The sequence below is a fragment of the Symphalangus syndactylus genome, chromosome 9 (genome assembly GCF_028878055.3).
Source record: "Symphalangus syndactylus isolate Jambi chromosome 9, NHGRI_mSymSyn1-v2.1_pri, whole genome shotgun sequence".
NCBI classification, from domain to species: Eukaryota; Metazoa; Chordata; class Mammalia; order Primates; family Hylobatidae; genus Symphalangus; species Symphalangus syndactylus.
This window is the reverse complement of record NC_072431.2, coordinates 100,069,823-100,090,869: the sequence shown is the minus strand read 5'-3', so window position 1 is coordinate 100,090,869 and position 21,047 is coordinate 100,069,823. Positions and strand designations below refer to the sequence as shown.

The following is a 21,047-nucleotide window of genomic DNA, read 5'->3' as shown; positions in this document are numbered from 1 at the left end:
ACTGAGTGGGCAAAAATAGGAAGCATTCCCTTTGAAAACTGGCACAAGACAGGGATGCCCTCTCTCACCAATCCTTTTCAACATAGTGTTGGAAGTTCTGGCCAGGGCAGTTAGGCAGGAGAAGGAAATAAAGGGTATTCATTTAGGAAAAGAGGAAGTCAAATTGTCCCTGTTTGCAGATGACATGATTGTATATCTAGAAAACCCCATTGTCTCAGCCCAAAATCTCCTTAAGCTGATAAGCAACTTCAGCAAAGTCTCAGGATACAAAATCAATGTGCAAAAATCACAAGCATTCTTATACACCAATAACAGACAAGCAGAGAGCCAAATCATGGTGAACTCCCATTCACAATTGCTTCAAAGAGAATAAAATACCTAGGAATCCAACTTACAAGGGATGTGAAGGACCTCTTCAAGGAGAACTACAAACCGCTGCTCAATGAAATAAAAGAGGATACAAACAAATGGAAGAACATTCCATGCTCATGGGTAGGAGGAATCAATATTGTGAAAATGGCCATACTGCCCAAGGTAATTTATAGATTCAATGCCATCCCCATCAGGCTACCAATGACTTTCTTCACAGAATTGGAAAAAACTACTTTAAAGTTCATAGGGAACCAAAAAAGAGCCCGCATCGCCAAGTCAATCCTAAGCCAAAAGAACAAAGCTGGAGGCATCACGCTACCTGACTTCAAAGTATACTACAAGGCTACAGTAACCAAAACAGCATGGTACTGGTACCAAAACAGAGATACAGATCAATGGAACAGAACAGAGCCCTCAGAAATAATACCACACATCTACAACTATCTGATCTTTGACAAACCTGACAGAAACAAGAAATGGGGAAAGAATTCCCTATTTAATAAATGGTGCTGGGAAAACTGGCTAGCCATATGCAGAAAACTGAAACTGGACCCCTTCCTTACACCTTATACAAAAGTTAATTCAAGATGGATTAAAGACTTACATGTTAGACCTAAAACCATAAAAACGCTAGAAGAAAACCTAGGCATTACCTTTCAGGACATAGGCATGGGCAAGGACTTCATGACTAAAACACCAAAAGCAATGGCAACAAAAGCCAAAATTGACAAATGGGATTTAATTAAACTAAAGAGGTTCTGCACAGTAAAAGAAACTACCATCAGAGTGAACAGGCAACCTACAAAATGGGAGAAAATTTTCTCAACCTACTCATCTGACAAAGGGCTAATATCCGGAATCTATAATGAACTCAAACAAATTTACAAGAAAAAAATAACCCATCAAAAAGTGGGCAAAGGACATGAACAGACACTTCTCAAAAGAAGACATTTATGCGGCCAAAAAACACATGAAGAAATGCTCATCATCACTGGCCATCAGAGAAATGCAAATCAAAACCACAATGAGATACCATCTCACACCAGTTAGAATGGCCATCATTAAAAAGTCAGGAAACAACAGGTGCTGGAGAGAATGTGGAGAAATAGGAACAGTTTTACACTGTTGGTGGGACTGTAAACTAGTTCAACCATTGTGGAAGTCAGTGTGGCAATTCCTCAGGGATCTAGAACTAGAAATACCATTTGACTCAGCCATCCCATTACTGGGTATATACCCAAAGGGTTATAAATCATGCTGCTATAAAGACACATGCACACGTATGTTTATTGCGGCACTATTCACAATAGCAAAGACTTGGAACCAACCCAGATGTCCAGCAACGATAGAGTGGATTAAGAAAATGTGGCACATATACACCATGGAATACTATGCAGCCATAAAAAATGATGAGTTCATGTCCTTTGTAGGGACATGGATGAAACTGGAAATCATCATTCTCAGTAAACTGTCGCAAGGACAAAAAACCAAACACCACATGTTCTCACTCATAGGTGGAAATTGAACAATGAGAACACATGGACACAGGAAGGGGAACATCACACTCCAGGGACTGTTGTGTGGTGGGGGGTGGGGGGAGGGGGGAGGGATAGCATTAGGAGATATACCTAATGCTAAATGACGAGTTAATGGGTGCAGCACACCAGCATGGCACATGGATGCATATATAACAAACCTGCACATTGTGCACATGTACCCTAAAACTTAAAGTACAGTAAAAAAAAAAAAAAAAAAAAAGCAAAAATATAAAAACAAGAGACTTAGAATTGCAAATCTCAAATTGAGCAAAAAAAGCAATTTACAAAAAGCATAATGCTGTTTTATGGTAGCATTTATTTAAAATTTTAAACATGGAAACAGTACTATATGTTGTTTTAGAATATACACATATATAGTTATATAGAGTAAGAAGATGCCTAGAAATGAAAAATACCAAATTGAGGATAGTGCTTTCCTGCTGGGTCTGAGAGAAGGGAATGTAATCATGTAAATAACAAATGAATATAGCTTAGAATGGAACATACGTAGATTGATAGACGTTTATGTGAAGAGGACCTGGAGTTTTAAATGATTACTTTCTCATGATGAGCCAGAATTAACTGGTTGTAAAATAAGGAGTACTCATGTTAGCTCGCAAATAGATACTATTCAGATATATTATGAATTAACACATCTGGAGTATTTTGATTCTCAGAATTTTGTTTTAAGAGGTTTCTGGTAGACACAGTGGAACTTCCAAGGCCAAGTGGTAGAGAGCAGACTGAAAACAACGTCTTAAGCCAAACTGGCCATATATATTTAGAGAACAAAAGTCTTAATCGCAACTGAAATTCAGATATTTGAAAGAACCTGTTGATGTGGTACTCTACCTTTTTTCTTTTTAATTTCATCTACCACTTTTACCTACCAAACCAACCTATCTGGACATGAGGATGATAAATGTTAGTTTTGCCCTTCAGTATATTAACCAAGTCTTGTAGCTTTGCGGCATATACAAATTTGAAATACGTCACCAATGAAAATGTTGAACAGGTTGAATCCTGCTTGGGTAACTTGCTAGCTGTTAGGCAAGTAATAGCTAGTTACCAGACCTTGATTTTGTCACCTATCATGGTACTGTGAAATAGAACTTTCTACCATAATGGAAATGTTCTATATCTGTGCTGTCCCCTAGAGTAGTCGTGAACCATGTTGCTGTTGTGTGCTTGAAATGTGGCTAGTGTGACTGAGGAACTGGATATTTTTATTTTATTTAAATAAATCTTAAATAACCAGTGTGTGGCTCTTGTCTACTCTGTTGGACAGTGCAGATCAACAATGATGATGATCATATGCACCCTAGTATTTAGTTTCTAATAAAATAAGATCATAAAATACTTTATAAATACAAACGATTTATGGTATATTTATTTGTGTATGTATATGTATTACATGGTGGGATAGAATTTAAATATTCAATAATCACATATAAATATAGCTTTAAAATGATGAAATATTGGCAAGGATTAAAATTTAAAAGCTGTTTTTTATTACATTTATAGGTGACATGAACAGGTTGATAATGTGCATAAATGAATAACTTTTGAAAAGAGAAATTATCCAAATTTTTCATTCAGTTTTGAATATTGGTAAAGTGGTAGTTCTTCAGATTATCTTTTGGAAGTAGTTCTGTTAGAACTTTAAAGTACTTTATAGCATAATTTTGCAAAGGTTTTTTTCTTAATCACTTAGAATCAAAATATAATAAACATTCTTATCTGTTGCTTATGTATGCCAAATATAATTTAAAATGCTGATTTTTTTCTGTAAAAAATAAAATCAAGAAGTAAGTATTTTTACTGTGGCTGTCATATAAATAATTAGTATAAGTATCTCAATTTTTCTGGTTTTGTTCTTTTCTAGCTGCATAGATGAATGGTTTGAAGTAAATAGATCTTGCCCTGAGCACCCTTCAGATTAAGCGTCAGCTTCCTGTTTTATAGGTAATTTTTTTGTAATTACTTTTTAAAGCATTAGCCCAAATTATACATTCTAAACCATAATTTTTATTCATTTACTCATTGAGGTGCATGAGTGTGTATGTGTATGTTTCAGACACTTAGGATACTGCATAGAAAACTTACATTAAAAATATTGTATAATTCTAATTGTTGGCTGGGTACGCCGGCTCAGCCTGTAATCCCAGCACTTTGGGAGGCCTCAGGCAGGTGGATCACTTGAGGACAAAAGTTCAAGACCAGCCTGGCCAACATGGTGAAACTGTCTCTACTAAAAATACAAAAATTAGCTGGGCACGGTGGTGTACACCTGTAATCCGAGCTACCCAGGAGGCTGAGGTACAAGAATCACTTGAGGCTGGGTGTGGTGGCTCACACCTGTAATCCCAGCACTTTGGGGGGCCCAGGCGGTCGGATCACAAGGTCAGGAGATTGAGACCGTCCTGGCTAACATGGTGAAACCCCGTCTCTACTAAAAATACAAAAAAAATTAGCTAGGCCTGGTGGCGGGCGCCTGTAGTCCCAGCTACTTGGGAGGCTGAGGCAGGAGAATGGCATGAATCCAGGAGGCGGAGCTGGCAGTGAGCCGAGATCGTGCCACTGCACTCTAGCCTGGGCAACAGAGCAAGACTCTGTCTCAAAAAAAAAAAAAAAAATCACTTGAACCCAGGAAGTGGAGGTTGCAGTGAGCCGAGATCATGCCACTGCACTCCAGCCTGGGTGACAGAGCAAGACTCTCTCAAAAACAACCAAACCAAAAAAATAATAATTCTAATCATTTAGTATTATTATGTGCCAGGTGTTGTTGTAAGCATTTTACATCTATTAGTAACTCGTCTAATTGTTACAATAACCCTTTTGAGCTCAGTACCATTACTATTCCTATTATGCAGATGAAGGAATTAAGTATAGAGAGGTTAAGAAACTTGACTTTTCAAGGTCAGATAACTAGTTTGTTGGTGGGGATGAAATTTGGACCCAGGCATTCTGGTTCCAAAGACTGTTCTTAGCAATTTTGCTCTTTTTAGGTAGGAACATTTTCTTCAAAAAGTCGCATCATAAATTTATTCATTCAATTTAATCATTCACTTTTATATCTTTAGCATGTAATACAGTGCCTGTCTATATAGTAGGCAAAAAATAGTTGCATTTTACAACTGAAAAAAAAAACTAGTTTTGTTCACTGATTTAAGTTTTTCATGGTTCTGCGTTATCTGAAAATGTTTAGTGAATTGAATGCTGACCTCAATTGGGTATTTTCATAGGGCTTTTTTCACATTTCACAAGTGCATTAAATTGATATCATTTAGCTTTGAAAAAATAAAGGTTAACTTAATTGCTGTCTTCAAATATACGAAAAGCTTTTATGAAAAGACTTGCAGAGATGATATAAAGCATTGGATTGTTATATCAAGGCAGAGCATTTTAGCTAATCCTGGAATTGTTTCAGGAGTTAGAGTCTCTTTGTTCAGGGACTCAAGACAGTAACAGCAGGCTTTTCTGGGAGGCTGAGACTGATGGCAGGGAACTAGACCAGTTGACATCCAGAGGTCTAGTCCTGTGTGGTCCCCCCATTTCCTTTTATTTCAATAACTTCTCTTAAATTCGAGAATAAAAGTGTTGAGGTAATAAACACACTCAAGGAATTCTGTTGCTGTGTTGGTGGAAGATGATTTAAGAGTAGCAGATTAGAATATTGACAGAAAAGATTTGAGATAATAGCAGCAATAGCACCTGAAATGAGAACTGTAGTTGAGTGTCATAAGACTACGCATGTGCGTGTGAAATGTGGAAGCTTTGGTAAACTGTTGAGTACTAAAAGACTGTCAAATTTTAACCTTTCCTGTGAACTTACTCAGATCATGCCTTGACACATTTAAAATATGAATTGAGGCTGAGCACTGTGGCTCACACCTGTAATCCCAGGACTTTAGGTGCCTGAGGCCAGATGATTGCTTGAGATAAGGAGTTGGAGGCTGCAGTGAGCTATGAACACACCAGTGCACTCCTGCCTGGGTGACGTAGCAAGTCCCTGTCTAAATAAATAAATAAATAAAATGTGAATGGAAGTAAGAATGCTAGGTAAGAGAAGTATAGTGGTGGAGTGGTATTTTGAATATATGTGCACATATGTTTTTATTTCACCATAGAAAAGGTTTGGAATGCCTTCATTTTCACCTTATGTTTGAGACAAAATGAAACTGTGGCTAAAATTATAGAAGCTTTTTAAGGGAAGTACTGAAAACTGATGCTAACAAAATGAAATTTTTGTCTTAGTATTTTACATGCCAAAGTAATACATCTAAATCCTTCATCTATAGATAAAATTTGTCTTTTTAGTCTTTCTTAGTGCATTTTGGGCTGCTATAACAAAATACCTCAGATGAGTAATTTATACATGACAGAAATTCAGTGCTCATAGTTCTGGAAGCTGGGAAGTCTAAGATCAAGGTGCCAGCCAGTAGATTTGGTGTCTGATGAGGGCTCATTCCTCTGATGAGGGCTCATTCCTCATTTATGGCACCTTCTGTGTGTCCTCACCTGGTGGGACAACAGATTCCCTCAATCTTCTATAAGGATACTAACTGCATTCATGTGGTCAGAGCCCTCATCACCTAATCATGTTCCAAAGGCCCCACCTCTTAATACTATAGCACTGCAGATTAGGTTTCAACATAGGAATTTTGGGAGTACACAAACATTTAGACCATAGAGCTGATAAGCTTTTTTTTTTTTTTTTTTTTTTTTTTTTTTTGGTGAGGTGGAATTATATTGTATAAATTTTTTTTCTTTCATCGGCTAAAGTTTTCCTTTAGTGTCACAGTGAGCTTATGGGATATGTGGAGCATACATCTCATCTCATAGCTCAAATGCATATGTCTGTTGGTCTTCAGCAACATTTCCATTTTCTTATGTTACATGTGAGTGTTATATTTGCTTACTTGTTTGTTTTTGAATATAGAACCTGAATTTCAAACTAGCCTACTACATGGGCAGGGTGAACTCTGTTAATCAGGTGTCTACAGAAATCTAAACCAATGGAGTCTGCTTCTGTGGGTCTTGAAGAGTCATTTTTATAAGTTTATAGACATGGAATATCTTCACTCTTGTACATTTTTGCTTCTGTTCTTATTTATCAAGTGATAAATTTTTGTATACTTTTTAATAGTCCTAGATTAAAGGTATATGGGTTTGAGGAGGATTCAGTGTTGTTAAAACATTTTGTAAGGCACTATGTAGCCATAAAGCTCAACGTTTCTGATACCCTTCAGCATAAGAATGTAATAGTCAACCCAAAATAGAGAGACATGAGTATTTGTGGTCTTGATTAGTTAGAAAATTGCTGTACTTATTTTGGGGTATTTAGTTATTTAGGAGAAATATTTTAAATCTCCGTGTGTGTGCATTCTTTACTTGGGTGTAGTCCTTATTGTGAGAGGGGAATGACTTTGTTATGTATTTTTTGTGACTAAACTTTAATTGATCCTTCTGTTTCTTAATCTGTTCTTCTCCAGATCACTGATTTTATGAGTTTTCAGAGTAGTAAGTAAGGGTATGAAAACTTACAGTAACTAAAGCAATGTTCATGGGGAAATCTGTTTTTACACAGGTTTTCTTGTCTTGACAAGATGCTTGAAAAACCAAGAGGATATGAAGATCTGTCTCTGGAGAAACAAAAACGCAGGCATACTCAGCCAGAAATCTGAGTTTTGTGAGACTTGGTAATACAGAGATGGACAATCGTACTGGGGTAAAAAACCCTGCTGAAGAGAGGACAGTGACCACAGAACTCAGTGTACCAAACGTGCGTACAAAGGACACACAGGGATTTTGAAAATGCTGCACATCCCTTAATAGTCATCTACATAGGTAATACTGATAAACATTTTGTATTCAGACGCCAAAGTTAACTGATTTAAAAGTTGATTTACTTTTTATTAAGTTCTCCAGAGCTGCACAACTAGTTATGTTTTGATTTGTTTTATTTTTTAATTTGGGTTCTCTTTGTTTTCCCCAACATAATGTTTCTGCATTCATCTGTTCTTAAATTGAAAAACATATAATTTACTTCTTATAAATTAAAGTCTTAAATGTGAAACCAAGAAATGTAATCAAGCAGTGAAAACATTATCTGAATGTAGACCGTGATCTCAAGTTCTTCCATTTTTTCCCCCACAAGTGGAAAATAGACTTCTACATAGGAAAGCTAAAATGTTAATATTTTTAAATTAAAGGTTTAATATCAGAATGCAGTCCAAAGAGCAAATCACATTACATAATTACATTTTAATTAAATATAGAATATTCTACTGAATTGCAATTTATTAAATATTCTTATCCTCTTAAAACTGCTCAACAGTTAATCAGCAGTGAATCATCTTGCAGCTATGCAACTTAAAAAAATACAGATTACCAATTTCAAGTGCTGCCAGCTTAAATAACTGTTTTAACGGGTATCTTTTGTTTGTTCTTTTCACTTAATTATTTTATTGTGCTTTGCATCTCCAGGCAGTTCTCTCACATTTGGGTAAAATGTTTAGCAGGCTGTAAACTTAAGAAAAGGGTAAAATAAAATTTTCTGGAGTAGATGTTGGAATTTGAGGGAGATTTTATATACCTTCAAAAACTGTAATTTAATTGGGATGCCAGGTTTATAGCAATTTGCATCTTCAATTTTCCAGATAATCTGGAGGTTAGCATTTGATAAATGATTTTTTAAAGTAGATACGAAGATTTTGTTAATTTATAATTTATTCATGTTTTATTACTGTAATTGAAAATGTTATAGATACTTTTAAATTCAGTTTGTGTAGAAAGAAATGTGTTAAACAAAATTATGTTAATAAATATTCCCACATAATACATCTGAATGGTTAAAAATACTGGAAGAATTGTCAGGGCTATAATAGTGAATGTCTTTTTTTAAAATATCAAAAATATAGATAAGTAGGTTTTGTGTTTTCAACATAGGGAAAATGTTATCAGTGAATAGGTGGTGTACTTTACTTGGTATAACTGAAAGTTGCACAGTAAGTACTGTTTCCTTATTTTAATCTTTCTTTACTCATAATGTATTTAAGAATTTGCTGTTTTATTTAACGCTGCTACTCTTAATCTTCTCTAACTTTTTTCCCCTACTTTCTTGCTTCTGTTTCACATTTTTTAAAAGGGCAAGTACAGGAGCAACTGCTGCTACCCAGAAAAATGTGTGTATTATAAATAATTAAAGAGTTTTTAATTGCTTTCTGTATGATTCCAGATCAGATAACATTTTCCCTGAAGTTATGCTGTGAAATGCCTTTTGTTATGCTGCAATTGCTAAAGGAATCCAAAACCTCCATTGTGACAGCTGAAGGCACAGTTTAATAGGTGCTTTTTAACTAGTTATGGAAAATATTCGTCCCTTAAGGAAACGATTCTTTTTCTGTTTTTTTTTTTTTCTCTTACCATGAAGTCTTAATTTGAATTCATTTTATTTCACATTTTCGATTTTGTAAGCTTTCATACCCTCCTGCCCAATCCTCTCAAGTAAAACCTCTTAGAATGTGAATAATTGATTCATTTTCTATTTCTAGTATACTCTTGTGATGAGAATTATTTTGCTGTCTTCCATTCTTAAAGGAAGAGATTTATTACAGCTGTGGGGATTAACTATATTCTCCTGGAAGTTGATTTTCTGATAGGTTAATGCAAAAGTCATTGCAAAACCTGCCATTACTTTTGCACCAATTTAATAGTTCACTTGTTTAGTTTTTAACCTATATTGGCTTAAATTCACTTTTTAGCCCCTCTTTGTCATAAGGTTCTGTGCTGCATTTGCTACAATAGAAGCTCCTATGGTTTTAAAGAAAGTTCAGTGTTTGTCAGTGTCAAGTGCTACTTTATTATTATATTTGTCTGGAACAGTATTCACTTAAATCTGTTTATAGCAATCCCTTTTTTGACAAAATTTACAAAATTGGCATTTTTACTTTAAATTCAGTCTCTGTCAGTGACTTCCTAAAAAGAGCAACTTAGAAATTGGGGGAAAAAATGTTTTTAAAGCCCAAATGCTCCAGTTTTTATTCAAAGTCGTTATTCTGGAAAATACAAGTAATATTCTGTATAATATCACTTAAAATATTTGTAAATCTATTATGCGAACACTGAATAGTATAAATAAGATATAAAATCACAATAGATATTTAAATACTAAGCTGAAACTACTGACAACTAATTATTATGGGGGATACAATAAAGATTGAAAGCCTAGGTTATCAAGTTGGTTTTAGCTTTCTAGAATCTTTGTAAATACTCATGTTCAAATAAGATCACACGTGCATATATAGAAAGCAATATGTTCTGAAATTTTACTTTAGTGCCACTGTTTGTCCATAATGGATTTATTGCCAATTTTGAATCCTCATCTTACTTTGATCTGGCTTTTTTTCCCCCCCTTGCTAGAATGTTTAGGAGAAAGTAAAATTATTCTGTTTTACTTTGGCTTTTTGCCAGAGATACAGACTAAGAATAGTCTGAATATGTGTTTTTCAGATCTGGTTACAAGACGGATTATAGATTGTGTTTTAGAGCAATGTTGTGATTGAAATATAAATAATGGTATAACTTTTTTGTGTTAGCAAAAACAACATTAAAAAGGTTATGTTACATAATATGTAGGTTTTGGTTTCTTAGTGCAAGTCTTATATTTCTTTTAAATGTTATATAGTTATTTCCGTTTTCACTCACTAGCTACTTTACTAAAATGTAGCCCCAAAATGACGGGCCAGCCTCAGCATATCTGCCATATGTATTTCAAAGATTACAGTCTGAATGAATTAATGAAAATGGCAGGTTCCTTTTCAAAGTTTATTTGACTCACAGCCATATTGCTAAGTTTGGGTATAGTGAAGTTAAGAACAATCACTTAAATTAATATCTTATCGCAAGATATACTGATATTGTTTTAAATGAAAAAGACTGTAAATTCAATGTAAATATTACCTAACTTTATGTACCAACTTAGGAGAGTGGAAGAGGGGAATTTTTCAAAAAATAAGCTATATTTGAACAAAGCATGAAACCCTTGTTGTTTTAAAATTTAAGAATAATTGAATTTACCATCTAATTGGCATCCGTACTGTGCACTGATAGTAATATCCAAATCATCTTATTCTTTCATAGGGGAAGCTCTCATTTAAATCAAATTGCTGAGAACTATATAAAACTACATAGAGGTAAATGGTGCTTATTAAATATGAGTATAGTTTGTTACTTGCTGGAAGTCTTCTAATTCATTTGGACCATTTTCTTACCCTGAGGTGAACTCAGTATCTATTGGCAATGAGTGGTTAAATGTGAAGTGCCCTTGTTCAGTGTCCCTTGTTCTTGTACAGGTATTTTCTTAGTTAAAAAAAAAAAAAAAATCCTATCATGTCAACATTTGTCTTTGGCCTATTCCCTTTTTTCTGAAGTGTATAACTTCTGATTTTTTCTTTGCTATGTTGTGAATAACAGTAGTTAAATTCTCTGTTTTACTATCTACTTTTCTTTTCTTCCCAGATCATTTCGTTCTAAAACTAAATTGTTTGGTTTTCTTTAGAGGAAATTGCTACGTGGTATACTTGTAGTAGTGATTCATATTCAGGAATAGCTGGTAAACCTTTCTAGGTAGTAACTTATCCAAACAATACTTTGAGTGTCATATTTTGTGAATGCCTTGCTTAAACTAGGAAACTGAATATTCTTTTTAAATCATATAATTCCTGTATTAAATGTGAAACACACAGTCTCCAAAGTCACCTGATTCTCTGTGGAAAATGAAAGGCATTGAAGGAAACCAGATATGTTAATACTTAGTTTTAGTTGAAAGTGCAACATTACTGTACTTAGAGGAGGGGGTTGGTTTATTTTTAGATATTTAAGCTATCATTAATTTTAGACCAGTGGCTAATAACAAGAGAGATTTTTGGTTGCTTATTTATGGAGAGACAAAGAATAGCGTGGCATAAACAAACATCACAGAAATAAATGAAAAATTTTAAGTGATAAAATTGTGTTTTCTATGAACCAGTGTTGTGCATGAACCAACATTGTGTTTCTTAGCTCTGACCTGTACAGTGAGGTACCTGTCAGGACCCCTAGTCCTGGCACTGGAAATGACAAAGTTCTCCTATTACTAAATTCTCATGCCTTTTCTGACTTAGTAGGTTGAAATTGGTAGGTACTAATGATTTATGTTTGATAAACTTAAAGTTCTGCTTATATCCTGTTACCGGTAATTCTGGTACCAAAATCTCAAAAGGTTTGATTATTAGTAGCATTTTGAGTACCTATGTGTATATAATACAGTTAGCAGACCCTTATAGAGGCAAAAGAGATTTTGGAAGTTGGTGATCCTGTTCTTTATTACACTAGCCTATTACATTTTCTTTCTTTATAATAACCGTTTATGTGAGTTTCATTGAAAATCGTGGCTCTATTGCTTTATTCATGGTTTCCACAACTCTTTCTGTAACACCTTAATTTTCTCTCTTAGGTATTTTCCTGTTAAATAAGATATCAAAAGCAACAATCACAAGACAGAGAAAACGTATTAGGAAAAACTTGTATTAGTATATTCTAAGCTGAAATGGAAAAACTCATTATTCATATTTTAATAAATAAAACTCCCAAATGATCTTGCTAAATTATCCCATTATTTAGAAGTAGAAAATAAGAGAAGAGTGCTTTCAGGGAAATTTGTCATATTCTCCCTTCTATCTAGAAGTTGACAATGAATTGCAATAAAACTAAGAAATAACTGAATGCTGACAAATACCATGAATTAATGTTATGGCTTCTTTATTTTTGTATATCCATTCCCACAAAATTGAGTTTAAGATTATTAATGAAAATTCTATAATAAGTAATAATGCTTGTATTAGTAATGGGCAAAGAAGTCTCTCTTTGTTACATTAACCATTAGTAAAAGATGTACTTTGACATTTCTGATGTAAAACCTACATGTAAATGTTGTAATTGAAATATGATTGGACAGCTGTTATGTTTTGGGGAGGGAAGCAGATGCCAGCGTTCTCTGCTGAAAAGACAAGATGGCGCTTGACGGACCACAGCAGATGGAGTTGGAGGAGGAAAAGGCAGGCAGTGGACTCTGCCAATATTATCTGTCCAAGATTGAAGAACTCCAGGGTCAACTGCAATATAAATTGGATGGGGGAAAGCCACAAGGAACAGTTCTGAACTCCAGGTGCATTTGCAGCTGATTTTGAATGATAAGACCCAAAACCTCTGGAGGTGGCAGGTGCACAGGAATGAATTAAATGCTAAAGTGTGCCTATTACAGGAGGAGCTACAGCTGCTGCAGGAATAGGACTCCTGTGTCAGGGAAGTAGTCCAGGCTATGGATAAGAAAGTGTTGGTCAAGGTGCATCCCAAGGACAAGTTTGTCGTAGATGTGGACAAAAATATCAGCATCAGTGATGAGACACCCAGTTCCTTGGTGGTTCTAAGAAATGACAGCTACACTTTGTACAAGATCCTACCCAACAAGGTGGGCTCATTGGTGTCACTGATGATGGTGAAGGAAGTACCAGATTCGACTTATGAAATGATTGGTAGACTGGATAGGCAGATCAAGGAGATCAAAGAAGTGATCGACCTGCCTGCTAAGCATCCCGAGCTCTTCAAGGCACTGAGCATTGCACAGCCCAAGGGAATGCTGCTTGGAAGACACTGTTGGCCTGGGCTCTGGCTCATCATAGGGACTGTACCTTTATTCATGTCTCTGGCTCTGAATTGGTACAGAAATTCATTGGGGAATTTCTGTGATGGCAGAGAAAATGCTCATCTGTCATCTTCATGGATGAAATCAACTCTTTCGGCTCCTCAGAGCTGGAGGGGGATGCTGGAGGGAACAGTGAAGTGCAGCAGACGATGCTTCGAGGATGGCTTTGAGGCCATCAAGAGTATCACGGTTTATCCTGGCTACTAATACAATTGATATCCTGGACTTGGCACTGCTTTGCCCAGGGCACATTGACAGAAAAATTGAATTCCCACCCCACAATGAGTAGGCCTGGCTGGACATTTTGAAGATTCAGTCTCAGAAATGAACCTGACCCAGGGGATCAACCTGAGAAAAATTGCTGAGCTTATGCTAGGAGCATCAGGCTGAAGTGAAGGGCATGTGCACAGAAACCGGCATGTATGCCCTGAACAGTGAGTCCATGTCACTCAGAAGGACTTTGAGGTAGTCCAAAGTCCTGTCTCATGCCAAAGGACATGCCAAAGGACAGCGAGGAAAAACATGTCCATCAAGAAACTATGGAATTGAGTGGACATCCTTTGTCTGTATCCCTACAATAAAACTCAATGGGACAAGCAAAAAAAAAAAAAAAAAAAGTTTTGGGGAGGGATGATCTGCTAGCGTATAATCAATAACTTTTAAAATTTAGCTTGTATTTAGTAGCGCTTCGTTATGTTTTGAAAAAAAAAGTAAAAAATCTTTTGAAGCACAATTTTCATGATGTTAAAGGTATTGAGTTTCCTAGTGTAAGAACATGAGTTCTGGAAACAGTCTTAGGGACACTGGGCAAGATAGAGGCCTCCCCCCCCCCCCCCACCAACTTTGTTTGTAAAAAGAGATAATACTGCCTACATCAGGGTTGATGTGAGGATTAATTAGAAAAGTACATGTATGTAAGCACCAGACACACAGTAAACACTTAATAATGTTAGTGGCTAGTGTAAACAAACATATTCGTGCCCATTTATGAATAATTTTAGTATTCTCTCCAGTCATGAGGTGTAGTAGTAATATCTAAGACCTTAACTGAAGTGTTTAAAGAATCCTAGGTATAACAGAGAACATTATGGGTGCAGATTTCCACTCTCACTAAAACCCAGTGACTTTACTATATCAGCACCTATAAAGCACTACTTGATTCTGTAGATTGTATGGACCAAGAATGTAGATATAAGACAGCTTGTCTCTAGGAACTGAATTTTTAGTGAGTAAAGCAAGCAAGCATGTAATAGAGAACAATAAAAGCTCTGATAGACATGTACAAGGTGTTGTAGAGGTACAAAGGAAAGTTATTCAGACTAGGCAAGAGAGTGATTAAACTTAAGTATTTAAGAACAAATAGAACATAGCTCTAGGGGATGTGGAACATGCAAAGTGGAAAGTTTGAGAAGAGTATTCCCAAGGCAAAAAGCTTAGCACATAAAAACATAGGAGGAAAGCAAGACACTCTTACAGAGTTGCTATGCTTTGGGAGGCGGAGGCGGGCGGATCACGAGATCAAGAGATTGAGACCATCCTGGCCAACACAGTGAAACCCTGTCTCTACTAAAAATACAAAAATTAGCTGGGTGTGGTGTGCGCCTGTAGTCCCAGCTACTCGGGAGGCCGAGGCTGGAGAATTGCTTGAACCCAGGAGGTAGAGGTTGCAGTGAACTGAGATTGTGCCACTGTACTCCAACCTGGCAACAGAGCGAGACTCTTGCCTCAAAAAAAAAAAAAAAAAAAAAAAAAAGTTGTTGGCCAGGCACAGTGGCTCACACCTGTAATCCTAGCACTGGGAGGCCGAGGCAGGGTGGATCACCACCTGAGGCCAGGAGTTTGAGACCAGCCTGGCCAACATGATGAAACCCTATCTCTACTAAAAATAGAAAAATTAGCTGGGCGCGGTAGTGTGCACCTGTAGCCCCAGCTACTTGGAAGGCTGAGGCATGAGCCCAGGAGGCGGAGGTTGCAGTAAACTGAGATTGTGCCACTGCACTCTAGCCTGGGCAATAGAATGAGACTTTGTCTCCAAAAAAAAAAAAAAAAAAAAAAAAAAAAAAAAAAAAAAAAAAAAAAAAAAAAAAAAAAAAAAAGTTGCTATGTCTGAAGAGGCAAACAGGTGATAAATCATGAAGAAATTTGTGTCTTAAGCTATAATTGAAGGATTTCAAACAGGAAAAAGATAATCACATTTATACTTAAGGTTAGAGGGGTACGAGACTGGAGGCAGAGAGACCTGTTAGAAAATTTATACTAATTCAGGCAAGATGATGAGGGGCAGAACTAAAGCAATGAAAATAGGGAAAGCAAGTACAGAAGAACAAAACTTAAAGATTTAGAGAGCATCTGGGACAAGTTCTAGTTGTCCATTCTATTGCCAGTGCTGCAGAGTCCAGAGGCAGCACAGTGCATCACTTGGTGAGGGAGTTCACAAGAGAGAACCAAACTAGCTTTTGTAACAGACCCATTTGTGGTAACTAACCCAGTCCCTTGATGATAACCATTAATCCATTTATGGGGACATAGCCCTCATGACCCAATCACCACTTAAAGGCCCTACCTCTTAATACTGATACATTGGGGATCAAATTTTAGCACAAGTTTCACTGGGGGCAAACATTCAAATCATAGCAGTATCTATCAGGGTGCAGGAGGTGTCTCTACCCAAATGTCAGTAAGTATGTGATAAGTGGGATAGGTGAGCTAGTTTAACGATGTCTAGGTTAGTTGGGTTGGACTTATCCTCGTGTCCCCTCCCTGCTTAGCTCTAGCTGCTTATTGGAATGCAGCCATGCTTTCCTGGGTTTACTTAGTGAAATGCTGAGTTGCACTCTGAAGCATTCTTGAGGTTTTCCCTTTGGTTCATTTGTCCCATACTCTCTCCATTATACCAGTCTTCTCAGATCTTCACAACACAAGTAAATCTGTTGGAAGCAAGGTCTTGTAGAAGTAGACATATGGGAAAGATAGAGCCTGCTCTCCTAATGCATGCTGTTGTTAAGATAGGTTGGGTTGGCCTAGGTAAGAGGAGGACCAGAAGAGATTTATGATTTCTTGGAAGGCTATGAGTTGCTGCTGGCCCCATCATAATCTTTTTTGTTTAGCAAAAGTCAGGAAACGAATACTGGTACACTTACATTTCTTGGAAGAGCAGCAGAAACCTTGGGATATCCTTGTGGGTCAAGGAGGCAACTCTCCTCATGGATTCCCTAATTTGATAACAACATACTCATGGAAACACCAATCCAAGTTTTCACAAGTTTCTCTTAAAGTTAACTTAGGACTTCCTAGACCAAGAATTCCTACAATGCAAGGCCTGTGAAAATATTGTAAACTTAATACCTGACAGGGAGATATTCAAAGATGCCAAAGCACCTGCTTTTATAAATATTACCACATGGTTTAAGATTTGACTTCCCACATAAAATGAGTAAAAATAACAATGATTTTTCTGCAGTACCTTAATGATGCTGTAATTATAAAGCAGGGTTTTAAAATTCTGCCATGTAATGCCTTATTTTTATAGTAATGTTTTCTTTGAACCTTCTAATTTAATGTGTATTAAGAGATTTAAAGAGTATGTAACTAAAAAATATCTTTCTAACAAAGTCACCTTGAGGTTTAATGCTTTCTAATTGGCTTGATCATTTGGTGGCAAGATAACTAGTTGGGTAACTGAACATAGACTCTACAGTGTTAGCAAATATAAATTTATATTTCAGAAAAATACCAAATAACTAATATCATCAAAGCCTGTGTGCCTACCTTTCAAGGTAGCACATTAACACTTGGAATATTATTAAATCTGTAAATACTAAGGATATTATCCAAATAGATGATATTCATCAGATGGTATATAAAGTTCATCTGTTGTTGGAATTCAAGTGTTGCAAAGGCCAAAGGTATTTAATATCCAAACTATTGTTTTAGCATATATTTAGTCTTTGAAATCTGGTGTGTATTTTACACTTACAGCCCATCTCTATTCAGGACTATAGCCACATTTTAAGTTATCAAGAATCATATGTGACCAGTGGCTACTGTGCTGGCAGCACAGGTCCAGACCACTCTGGGAGACACTTCTACTCCTATCTGTCCTTACCTGAGTATTTCCAAAGGCCTTCTAATTCCAACTTTGTGAAGACTCTTGGGTCTCTTTCAAAGTTTATTTAACTGCTGCACCTGAGCAGAACTTGTCCTAAATTATTACTAAAATTGAGGCAGTTTCCTCATATTTATTTATTTTTCTATTTTTTTAGAGACAGAGTCTCGCTCTGTCACCCAGGCTGGAGTGCAGTGGCGTGATCTCGGCTCACTGCAAGCTACGCCTCCCTGATTCACGCCATTCTTCTGCCTCAGCCTCCCAAGTAGCCGGGACTACAGGTGCCTGCCACCTCGCCTGGCTAATTTTTTTTTTTTTTTTTTTTTTGTATTTTTAGTAGAGACGGGGTTTCACAGTGTTAGCCAGGATGGTCTCGATCTCCTGACCTCGTGATCCACCCGCCTCGGCCTCCCAAAGTGCTAGGATTACAGGCGTGGGCCACTGCGCCAGGCCCAGTTTCCTTATTTTTAAATGAAAGAGCTGGAAGTATCTTTAAAAGGTTGAGGGTCTAATGAATTGTCTTCATGTACATTCATACATAGCATTGGCTTTCATTGTGATTATGGTTTCTGGTGAGGGCACACGGGCTTTGAACACCTGGTCAGTGATATAGTTAGGAATTGCAGTTTGTGAGACTTTGGCCAAATAATCATCAGGAATTGTGAGTGATGCTGGTGAATAGCTCTAGTCAGATTTGTCCCTTGTGTTGAGTTCTATGGGGACATTTTCATGGGTTTCAGACCTTCCAGCTAATAGTTGGCTTCCTGCCCACGTCAGTGCTTAAACTGTCAAACTTGTCCACCAAACCCTCAATTCACAAAGCTGACTCTTCAAAATCCAGCATAAGAGGCACCAGTAGTCAAGTCTAAACTGTCTTCAGTAAGATGTTTCCTAGTTTGCCTAGAGATTCTGTGCTCAAATGCTGTGTTGAATGGAGTCAGCGGGCAGGAGTTGGCAGGGAGGTTGTCTATAAGGTTGGCATACACAGTGGGAAGATAGACATTACATTTGTCTTCTTTGGGATCCCCGTAAGCCAGTGGTTCTCAATACTTGGCTTAACATTAGGTCAACTCAGGAGGTAGGAAGGACGTATAGAGGCATCTCTTTAAATATATTAAGGTCTTGACCTCACCCCAGAGATTCTTAGTTAATCTAGTGTGATTCTGTTGTATAGCCAGTGTACAACCTATCAAAGGTTTTCTCATACACCTCAAAAATAGGGGTGAACCTATGAAGAGGAAAGGGTGCCAAGAATGTCTCAGACCTCTGTAACTTAAGCTGTAGCTATATTCCTTTCAATTTTCTTTCCTGCTTGATCAAACTCTTGACTCTTTTTGGATGAGAAAACTGCCCTGGCATCGTTATGCATTCTCCCCAAATCTGGTTTATAGGACAATGTCTAATTCAGCCGGGCTCTGATCCTTAATTTTCACAAAGAATTTGTAGATTCCCAAAAGCTCTTTTTACCTCCAGAATGGCTCTGAGAAATCAAAAGCCTTTGGCTTCCAGGCAGTTCTCTTCCTTTGAATTTAAAGAACTTGACTTTGACATTCAAAATAATATCTGATTTGTCCTCATTTTCTCTCCCTTCCGAAGCAGTGACCATCAATGAGTCATTGAATAAAATGCCATAAGCAACTAGGAACACGAACTAGGAATGAAAAATGATGTGATGCTACACTCACATCAATCAGTAGAAAGCTATTGAAGCCTAAGTATGTAACTCTAGTCTGATTTTCATTCTTAACAGTTACCTGGTAATCTTCAGAAGTCTTATCTCCCTGAAGAAGAATGTGTATAGGAGTTACTTGAACTAGAATGCAGGCACTATCATTCATTCATTTAGCATTCATTCATTTAGCACATATGGTTGGTTGTGTTGGTTCATTCATTTAGCACGTATTTCTTGAACATTTGATAGATGAAAGACACTGTGTGAGACACTACATATACATTGATGGGGAAAATGAATAGTGCCTGCCCTAATGGGGCTTAATCATTTATAGTATCACAAATCTATAAATAACAGGCTGTTTGAAACCTAGTTCTTGAATAAGTATTTGTGTCAGTTCTTATAAGGTATGAGGTTATTAAGGTCATTGGAAAACCCTTTATTTGACTCTACGTCCGGTAAGACTTTTATACCTTGTACCAGACCTTCCTGTGTGTCAGGGCTACTAAAACAAAGGAGAAAGTAGGTGAAAGTACTTCAAACAGTAGGATTGAGGTAGAGCCAGCCAGACACAGATTTGCTAACTTGTTTACATTTTTAGAGGGCTATTTCTTCAGTAAGAACAGTATTATATTTCTAATCAGCTTTTTCTTCATTGCTTTGTAAAGGCAACTTTATTTTTTAAAATTAATTAATTTATATTTTTTTGAGACAGAGTCTTGCTCTGTTGCCCAGGTTGGAGTGCAGTGGCGAGATCTTAGTTCACTGCAACCTCCGTAAAGGCAACTTTATTAAGTTACAATTTACATGCAACAAAAATATTATGCATGTACAGTCTGATTAATTTGGACAAGACATATGCACCTGTGTGACTATCACCACAACCAAAATGAGAATATTTTCATCACCCCTCAAAAGTTATTCAAGTCTCTTAATACTGGGTTCCCACCCATCAACCCACAGCCCTAGGTAGTCACTGATCTGCTCTTCATTGATCTGCTCTGTGTCACTGTGGATTAGATGAAATCATTCAGTATGTACTTTGTTTTGCTCAGCATAGTGCCTGAGAAACATCACAGATGCAATGATGTTGCCTGAATCATCGCAAGACATCGCTTGAATCAGTAGTAATGTTCCATTAAATGAATATGCTACAGTTTGTTATTCTCCTATTGGTGGGCACCTGGGCTCTTTCTAGTTTGGGGCTATTATGAATAAAGTTACTATGAACGTTTGAATATAAATCTTTGTGTGAACATGTGATTTCATTTCTCTTCAGTAAATTCCTAGGGATGAAACTGCCGAGTCATGTGGTATTTGTTTAACTTTGTAAAATACTGCCAAACGGTTTTCCAAAGTAGCCGTGCCATGTTACATTTCCAGCAGCAATGTATGAGGGTTGCAGTTTTACCCCATTATTGCCAACACATGCTGGTGTTGGTCTTTTTAATTTTGACCATTATAGTGGGTATGTAGTGGTATCTCGTGGTTTTAGTTGGAATCTACTTAACCACTAATGACATGAATCATCTTTTTATATGCTTATTTGCCATTCCTGTAGCTTCTTTGGTGAAAGGTCTGTTCAGTTCTTCATACTATTATTTTTAACAGGTT

The 21,047-nt window shown here is 36.7% G+C and overlaps 1 protein-coding gene and 1 pseudogene across 1 annotated transcript in view; both read left to right on the top strand.

Annotated features, from left to right (window-relative positions):
• The window catches only part of LOC129490086 (E3 ubiquitin-protein ligase ZNRF2), a 100,904-nt gene extending 85,149 nt beyond the window's left edge, over nucleotides 1–15,755 (top strand). The window contains exons 4-5 of the mRNA XM_055293531.2: nucleotides 3,796–3,875; nucleotides 7,501–15,755. Of these exons, the coding sequence (XP_055149506.1) occupies nucleotides 3,796–3,853 (58 nt within the window). The 3' untranslated portion in view covers nucleotides 3,854–3,875; nucleotides 7,501–15,755. The remainder of the gene's footprint in view (nucleotides 1–3,795; nucleotides 3,876–7,500) is intronic.
• Nucleotides 12,965–20,677, top strand: LOC129490085 (26S proteasome regulatory subunit 8-like; annotated as a pseudogene).
• The last annotated feature ends 370 nt before the right edge of the window (nucleotides 20,678–21,047 follow it).